We start from the raw sequence: 9295 nt of genomic DNA, 5'->3' as shown, positions 1-9295 counted from the left end.
CCCATAGGACCCAAAGATTCTCTGATGAGTTGAGGCTGTTTTGGAGGCACAAAGAAGACGCACAAAATATTAGGAAGATGGTCATAATGTTATGTCTGATGAGTGTATAAATACACTCACTGTCCATCTCATTAGGCACACCTTGCTTTGACGCCCTTTTGTCTAGAGAGCCGTCTTAATTCTTCATGGCCTGGATTCAAAGCCGCTAGAAACATTTGTTACCGAGTTTGGTCCACTCTGACCTGAAACACCTTCGCAGTTATTTCAGGTCTGTTGCATGCATGTCAGCGATGTCATTTCCCGAAAGGTGCTCTGTTGGACTGTGGAGGCCATTTCAGTACAGTGAACTCGCTGTCATGTTCAATAAACTGACCGGAGACGATTTTAGCTTCGTGACATGGAGCGTTGACCTGCAGGAAGTAGCCCTCAGAAGTCCCCCACACCATAAGACCACCGGCAGCAGCATGAATGGATTCATGCTTTTATGTTGATGCCAAACTCCCACTATCAGAGCAGAAATCAAGACTCAGGGCCATAATTTGGCCTGTTATATGAGTCTAATTAGGTAAGTATATCCTCTTACTTTCATAGGAAAAACTGCAAATATGCCAAATCTAGGATATTAGGCAATTAGATATAAAAGAACACGATGTAAACATGATGAATAAGAAAACAAAATAAAGATTTTAGACATGAGAAATTGGGAACAATCATTTCAGGTTTATTAATTACCCAACCGTAGACACCGTATCATGATACTTGTACAGTGTAAAACATATTTGGTCGGCTCATGAAAGTACACGAGTTATCAACATACATGTGTGAAAAATAAGAACATATGAGTAAAAGTCCAGAACTTAAACTGTGAATATTGATAGTCAAGTCAACCAGGGTTATCTCTAAGGAGACTTGCGTTATCTCCTGACATCAATCTCTTGCAAGCGTTGCTCTCTGGCTGCAGGCATCACTCATAGACTTTCATCTGTGTCGCTGAAATCCCTCCCCGTCACATCTGCGGCTTTGCCGTCAACACTCAGATACTCCTGAGAGTTGTCGCCGTGAGACCACAACATCTGAATTTTCTTTGGGCACCACACAAACTCGTCTCTCGGATAATAGTTCTCATAGGCGAACTTGATGAGGTTCCTGCGCTCCCTCTTATCGAGGACAGCGAACACAAAGTAGTTGAGGACGCTTTCCTTGACATTTGGAAGTTGCCCCTCGACGAGCGTCTCATGCAGGAAGAAGTGGACCAGAGGGGCTTGGTACTGACGGTATCCCAGGGTCCCCAGGCACTTCAGGATGCGGGTGATGCGCAGGTTGTTATGTGTGTGGCTGTCAGACAAATAACAATAATTTTAAAAAGAGATTACTTACTTACTTGTGTACTATCAGAGAGGAATGTTTCCCTATAATTCACCTGTTAAGGTTGTTGAATCTTTCCTTCCAGTTTGATGCTCTTCTGACTTCCCCTGTTGCCTCATCGCACAACTCGATACCGTAGAAGTCCAACATGAGCTTATATGACTTCAGCAGGTTTTGCATTGCTGTGGGGTTTGCAATAAAATCCTGGAATAGACGCAGAATGCCTGTCAGAGCGTGCGAAGGGCTTCGATTTGAAATTTAAACTTGGTAGCTTTTTCCAGTTTACCCTAATTTCCTCCTTGGTCAGTATGCTGGCCTCGTAGTTCATCCCTGGTTCCTGCAGCGGGAACAACCTATTTGAAAACAAAAGGTTACTACAGGGCAAGTCTGGTCTCTTTACATTACATTTGTAATTATAGAGTGACTTACCACTGTATGAAAGTGTGCACATACTCCAGTGTATCATACTCCCCAAACCATTGTTCATGGAAATCAGTTATTTTGACTCCTGGTAACAAATAAATACATACGTCGCCACACGTTATTAAATCTCCAAATATTGCATACAGGGCGCATACCTGCTCAGACTTTTCTGACTGTTTCTGACTGTTCCTCTTATCGTACACACTCCCTTGCCAAAAAAAAAGGTGCCACCTGAGTTTAACTAAGCAAATAGGTATGAGCCTCCTATTGGTTAATTACTGCATGAGCAATTATCTGTCAGCTGGCAACACGTTATTTAACCCCAACTGAGGCAAGGAGTAGCTTCTTATTTCTTAATCAACCGTAATGAAGGCTTCGTGCAGTTTTCTGACTCTCCCACGCTCAATACAAGATCTTGGTGAAAAATGCATGCAACACTTGGTGGAAATAAATTTTGTGACATTGCAGAAGCTTGGTGACGACCTTTTTTTTGGTCAGGCAGTATGTACATACATATACACATGTATTAACACTAAAAGGTTATGCCGATAGTGTGAGAAAAAGGCCACAACCCCTGGTGAGTGATGACCCGTAGCCACTGTTTTGTTTAAAGGCACACCATCATGAATGCAATTCCTTTACTACACCCAGGCTTACCGTCGGGAACTGAGGCTGTCAATCCGAGGTAGAAATTCAGGTTAGGCCTGTCGTCCTGATCAAGAAAAAAAAAGAATTTAGCTTAAAGAATTCATACTAATTCACATTAATGAAACACTTAAAACAGAGTGCGTGTGCCTACAGATGCTTTGTTTCTCCGTGGCTGCCTCCAGGACTTGAACTGTGGGGAAGCAAACAAAATAAATAAATAAATAAAATAAAAATATGGCTTGTGCTTCACGTGTTTATGTGTGTGTATTTGTGTGTGTGTGTGTGTGTGTGTTAATGACTTACAGGGTAGCCGTGCCTGTAGTTTTGCATGTCTCTTGCTGCATTTTCAAATCTGCTGAACTTGAACTGGAGTTCAAAGAGGAGATTGGATTAAATATTCAAGAAAAACGCCTTGTTTACATTTCATAACTGAGCTGTCAAAACTCTTCAGATGACATTAAATGCACCAGCCAGACACACTTTAAGTCTAAACACGCTCAAACAATCAACCAGTGGCCGAAAGTGAAACCTATGGGTTGAGGAGGCCTGAGCTGGAGCCGGCTCCTGGGTCACTCACAGGTCTGGGGGGTCCTGGACCGCTGCTCCTCCTGGGGGTGACCTGGTCCTCCGTATCCTCCTTGGTCTCCCAGGTTGAATCATAGTCGCAGTACAGCTCATCGGCGGCCTCGACTCGGTACTCCTCAGCGTCAAACTCGTCTTCAGCCTCAGCTGGGGGGTCTTCTGTATACAGCTGGGGGGTCTGCGGGTCGACGACCTCCTCACACGGTGCTCCGGCCTCAAGGTGACACTCACTGTCCGTCACCACCGCGACATCCTCAGCTGACTCTCTGGGCGGACTTTGGTTCCCGTCCCTTTCTTCAATTACTTCGTTTTCGCCATCCTGTCTCCAGACTATTGCTTTAAGTCTAGCGACATATCCGAGGAGTTTTGAAGTTAAGTAGAGTATTTTGAACCAAGCCCAGTAAGCAAAAGGGCCTGCTACTTCACGGAACAACCAGGCACAAGTCATGACCAGGCGGTGGATTGCGGACATCGGCCTCATCTCTGCGTAGTAAAGCTGCTGTGCTTGGCCGCACACCCAGAGTCCCTCTGTTTCGCTTTCACTTTAAGTCTCTATTACGGAAAAACGAAACGCATAGAATGACAGGTTGCCAGATAATTGGTCAAAGCAAGTAAATTCATTTCATTCTTCACATCATGTTTCTAAGAGACGTTTTATTCTTTTATATAGTGTTAAGTTTACTTGGGGAAGGTTTATAATCAAATCAGCTGTAAATGTCAAGAGACCAGTTACTTGTGCCACACAATGGTAGAGGAAGTTTGTTTTTTTCCTACTTTACCACACTACTCTTCTGCTTTGCAATCACAACACCGACTCTTGGCAAAGGCGGTCGCCTAGGGCGCCGCCTGCTGGAGGGAGCGCTGATGCAAGCCCTAAAAAAGGAAAACAAATGAATAAAACTTTAAATGAAATTAGACAAATGTAATAACTGCAATAATTTGCAGGCCCACCTGGCGCCCTTTTCTCATGCTCTGTTTTTATAGTCAAAAATGAACAAATGCAAAAATAATAAAAACGAATAAACAACAAACCTCCAGTTGTTTCTCATCATTTGATTGCCCTGGCCCTGAACCTGTCCTGCACCGTGCACTGTGGAAGATGCTGGTAAGATTTGTATCGGGATTTGTTGATCTGCAACCAGGCGTCTGATAATGAACAGGCCGTCCAGTTCGAAGCCCCTCGGTGCAACTTCTTGAAAGTGGAGAAAAGTGTTGTCTTTTCTTTTCTAACATTATATTTGTTATCTCATATTTGCAGAGGCCTCTAGAAGCGGCTGCAGAGAGGAGCTTCTTCAAACTGAGGCTCATCAAAAACATACCTGAGATCTGCAGTGTCTCAAGAGTGTGTCAGTGGACTTTAATAAGCACAAATCGTGAGGTTTCAAGGCAGGCAAGGAAGTCCATTTCCACGAATTTCACTGAAAAACAGGAGCACCAAACCATAATCTCTTCTCTTCATAAGTTCTCAAAAATAATAAAAAAAAAATCAAACACACAAATATACACAAAAAATAATCAATAAAAAATAAAAATCAGGAAATACTAAATACAAACTAAATTTATATAAAATAAAGATTTTATTGACATTATTTGCATTTTTTTTTTTTTTTTTATTCAACTTACTGTTTCCTAAATTCTAAAATGTGAGTAACAAAGTTTTGGTAGCCTATTCACAGACAGACATAACAGATGTTTGATCCTGTCCAGATATAATATAATTTCAGAACGCAGCTACAGTTTACCGCCATTTGAGTGATTCGCATGATACTGAAAACAGTAGCCTTTTTAATCAGAGTCATCCTCTCACTGGTCGCCAGGGCCTCCCTATGGATGTGACGCGGAGGAATTAAAGACCATGTCCGTGCCCTTTTGGCTAATAAGCCTCACAGGACGGTCCACATTAGCTGAAAAGTTCACGCCTGTTTTCGCTCTGTGTGTCCGACGACTCGTCACCAAAGAGACGTTTCCCTGCAAGTTCATGTAAAGCTGCCACTTATTCGGTTCCCATCTTAAACAATTCAGGGCGAAGCAGCATTGACAAAAATACACAGGCTCTCTGGATTATATGATCGTCATAACCGCTGTCCTTATCTCCACTGCCACCACGGGCTGTTATCGGTGTAAAGATAGCATCATGTTTGCGGTATATTTCCCTGCCTCATTTTCTACGGGAATGGCACTTGGACAGATGAGTGCCTCGACTCCACTCAGTGGACATCCTGCTCTTAATGTCTTCCTGTGGAAGATAAAGGTGATGCAAGAAGCTGTACTGTAGAGCAGGGGGATATGAGATGAGTGCATGTGATAATGCAGCATCATTACTTCATGGATGGAGCTGTTAAACCCCAGGTCTTTTTATATTAAAGTCACTTGTCTTTTGCCTAGATTGCACACACAGATGACCTAATGTGTTTGTTCATGGCTGTTCATGAGCGTGACAGGAGGTGGTGGAGGTGGTGGACACTTACAAGTTCCGGGGGGGTTAAACTAAACAACAGACTGGACTGGTCGGACAACAACGCAGAGGCTGTCTATATCTTCTTTATTGTAGTGTGCTGGGGAGGTGGCTCCGAGGCCTGCGGTGCCAACCAACTGAGCAAGCCGGTGAAGAAAGGCAGCTCTGTGCTGGGGATGGAACTGTTCAGTGTGGAAGGAGTGACAGGGAAGAGGATGAGAGGACGGCTGAAAGCCATCATGAATTTAGCTCGCCGTCCTCTCTGCTGGGCTCAGGATCACATTCAGCCACAGACCCTCACAGCCATGAGCGTAATAGAATTTAGGAGGCTCTTTCTTGCCAACATCACCCAGTGCCTCTAGCTTCCAATGACTGTGATCTGATAACAGACACCATTCATGTGTCGCATCAAACATAACCCCCCCCCCCCCCCCCACCCACACACACATGCACTGTTAATGCACACGCTGTTCTTTTGGGCCGTGCTTACCCCAACCTCTGTGTTTTTTCAGCTCCTCTTCAAAATCCGAGGTACGATTCACCAGAGATGCTGTGTATGTACACTCACTGGCCACCTTATTAGGTACGCCTGTTCAATTGCTCACAGAAATAGCTAATCGACACGGCTGCAATTCAATGCATTTAGGCATGTAGAGGTGATCAAGGCAACTTGCTGAAGTTCAAACGGAGCATCAGAATGAGGAAGAAATGTGGTATCGCTGTTGGTGCCAAACGGGCTGGTCTGAGTATTTCAGAAACTGCTGGTTCTACTGGGATTTTCACACACAACCATCTCTAGGGTTTACAGAGAATGGTCCGAAAAAGAGAAAATATCTAGTGAGCAGCAGTTGTGTTGACGAAAATGCCTTGTTGGTGTGAGTGGTTGGAGATGATAGGAAGGTGACAGTAACTCAAATAACCAATGGTTACAACCGAGAAATGCACAATACCATCTCTGAACGCACAACACGTTGAACCACGAAGAAGATGGGCTACAGCAGCAGAAGACCACACCGGATGCCACTCCTGTCAGCTAAGAACAGGTAACTGAGAATAAAGTTCATACAGGCTCACCAAGATTGGAAAAATGTTGCCTGGTCCGATGAGTCTCAATTTCAGTTGTGACACTCGGATGGCAGGACCTGCAACATGAAGGCATGGAACAAAATCTCAGAGGAATGTTTCCAACACCTTGTTGAAAGTATGACACGAAGAATTAAGGCAGTTCTGAAGGCAAAAGGGGGTCCAACCTTTTACTAGCAAGGTGTACCTAATAAAGTGGCCAGTGGGTGTATATGTCTTTTACACACAATGCATATGATCATATTTAATGTGCAAGATGATTATTTGCTTGCATCTGCACTTACTGATCTTTAAGATCTTTTTTTTCTTTTGTTGTGTAGTGTATGCAGTCTGATAGAGTATATTATTTGTTTCTTGCAGCGGGAAATGTACACAAGGACTTCATCTTGAATAAAACCAGTGTAAGCCTTGAGTGACTTGCTTAGTGCCGTCATGTGAGGCTATTATCTCTCAAGGACTCCTTTCAAAAGTAGATAATTGCTCTTACAGCCAGCGGAGAAAGTCAAGATCTGTCTGAATGCCACACTCTTCACGTCTGCTCGGCAATAGATCCATTTGCGTGTACCAAAGTACGCCGAGTTCCTGTTCTGTCCGTGGAAGATAGAAACACAGTATAGAGATAGCCATATGTTCTGTGGGCAATGGAGGGCAATAAATGCGGGTTTTAGTGACAGATCTCGGGCTCTTTATGGCCAGCTTTAGTGCATGAATGGTCTCCACAAATTACAATGCCCTCCTGAAATAGATGGAAACTTCATGGAGAATATGGAACTCTAATAAGCTGCAGCGTGGGGCTACAGCAGTCGGCCTATTTTCTGCTTGCGCTGCCGCGAACCCAGTTAGCGTGACAGTGAGCAAAAGCCCAGCAGATGCCACAGGAGAGCTCTGCGAGGCTCCGTGAGCGAGGCCCCCACAAGGACACATACACGCAAATCATTTCTCTCAGTCAGCCTGCGCTTTGGACTTAGTTAATGGCAACGGCTCGGTGGCGGATCACTCAGCGACTAAGTGTGCTTGATAAAGGTCAGCGCTGCCACCGGCTAATGCTTCACCGCCCAGAGTAATACTTTAGCCGAGCGCAGTGCGAATACTCTGCACATGAACGCTTCACAGGGCTAAATAATCAAGAGAGTAGAGTCTGGAAAGGCCAGCTGTTTCTGCTGTGCTTCTCAGAGGCAGCCGCAGACACAACACACACTCGTGCAACCCAAACCTCTCCAAACTCAGGGCCGCTGATTAACAACCAGAAGAGATGATGCTTAAAAATCTCAGAGACAGGAAGTTTTATGTTTATTTGGCAAGCTTGGAAATTTGCAAGAACTTAAATCTTCCAATCTTCTACAGTACCCACTGTCGGCACTCAAAATTCATAGCTACCTTACTCCATTTTCTCCCCCACTTATTTTTGCTCGGAGAGACTCCCTGTAAATTCAGACACGTACATTGTCCAACATTAAAACACTTACTGAATACAAAACTCCCCAAATATTGTATCTCTCCTTTTTTTCATCTTAAAGTCTACACTTTTTATCCAGTGTTAGCAGGACTTTAAAGATGACCTCTTGAAGGGTTTTTATGACATTTAAAAACAGTCTATTAAGCCCTTAAGGCTGAAACATCCCTAACTTAGTCAGTAAGAGCTGCAAAATTCTAAACCCAAGATGGATAACCCTGGACTTTGTGGATAAGAGACACTTGTAAATTTTGAAATACAATAAATCCCCTTCAACTTTTTTACCATTCAAGGGTGAGATTTGACAGAATTTTATGTTTTTAGTTTCTGTTATTTAATATTGTAATTTCAGATTGTTCTGAAAAGTCTCAACTACAACTCAAGTAAAGAGGAAACAAGAGAAGTGAATCACAGCATAAATGTTTGAATATGACCTGGTCTCCATACAGTGACCTTCAGGGAGTGACGGGTTCATTCTATGTTGATTAATGAACAGTTGATTAATTATTTTTATGATGATTAAAATTTTATCTGAGAATCCAGAGTTAATGAATATACACTTATTGTGGACAACATGTCTCTTGCTCACTGAAAGATGGACTGGTGATGGACTTGTTTACGTTGCAAATTGCACCGTGATGACCTTCCTGAGCAGATAGATAGATAGATAGATAGATAGATAGATAGATAGATAGATAGATAGATAGATAGATAGATAGATAGATAGATATACATACATATATGGGGCTCCGTTTGTAAAGTTGCGCATGAATTTTTCAGTCACCTTTTTTCTTATCACATTTACTAAATGTTAAATGTAAATGTTAAATCTAAATGTAAATGTTAAATGTAAATGTTAAATCTAAATGTTAAATGCTGAATGTTTACTATAACTCTGTTTGGTTTGGCTCGTAGTTCCTTCATTTTTCATTGTCCTGCTTCACTTTCTGTCTGTGTCTGTGTTTGCCCTCTGACTGGTTTGTCTTGTTATATATAACTGTCCTTCTATTAGACCCTTGATAAGGGTCTGTTGAGTAACCCGTCGCTCTCGCTCTCCTAGCGTTCTAGTCTCCTTCCATGTACCTTGGTTTTTATTTTCTCTTTTTATTTTATTTTTATTGTACCAGCCCACCCTGCAGTGCTTCTTGTTCCACATTTGGTACATTTTCATTAAAGTTATTTTGTTTCTTGCTTCAGTCTCCCCTCACGCTGAAACTAAGCAACAGGACAAACTCCCTTGACCAGCCCTTCCTTCCCAAAGCCATGTATTGTACAGTAGATAAATA

At 42.9% G+C, this 9295-nt stretch overlaps 1 protein-coding gene across 1 annotated transcript; it reads right to left on the bottom strand.

Annotated features, from left to right (window-relative positions):
* Nucleotides 1-700: 700 nt before the first annotated feature.
* Nucleotides 701-3726, bottom strand: LOC125006112 (opioid growth factor receptor-like). Its single transcript, XM_047581850.1, has 8 exons — nt 3014-3726; nt 2740-2802; nt 2588-2626; nt 2446-2500; nt 1795-1873; nt 1652-1718; nt 1421-1569; nt 701-1335 (listed from the first exon to the last, which is right to left on the bottom strand). Exons 1-8 carry the CDS (start codon nt 3497-3499, stop codon nt 969-971), a joined length of 1305 nt encoding a protein of 434 aa, XP_047437806.1. The 5' UTR covers nt 3500-3726; the 3' UTR covers nt 701-968.
* Between the last annotated feature and the right edge of the window lie 5569 nt (nt 3727-9295).

The sequence above is a fragment of the Mugil cephalus genome, chromosome 4 (assembly GCF_022458985.1).
Source record: "Mugil cephalus isolate CIBA_MC_2020 chromosome 4, CIBA_Mcephalus_1.1, whole genome shotgun sequence".
Lineage (NCBI taxonomy): Eukaryota > Metazoa > Chordata > Actinopteri > Mugiliformes > Mugilidae > Mugil > Mugil cephalus.
Note: the sequence above shows the minus strand (reverse complement) of the source record. Positions and strands in the feature narration are given on the sequence as shown.

Coding starts and splice junctions, on each gene's coding strand:
- LOC125006112 (XM_047581850.1), bottom strand. CDS start 3,499: ATGAGGCCGATGTCCGCAATCCACCGCCTGGTCATGACTTGTGCCTGG. Junction 2,803..3,013: donor GTCCAGGACCCCCCAGACCT/GTGAGTGACCCA, acceptor TTTGAACTCCAG/TTCAAGTTCAGCAGATTTGA. Junction 1,874..2,445: donor GACAGCCTCAGTTCCCGACG/GTAAGCCTGGGT, acceptor ATTTGTTACCAG/GAGTCAAAATAACTGATTTC.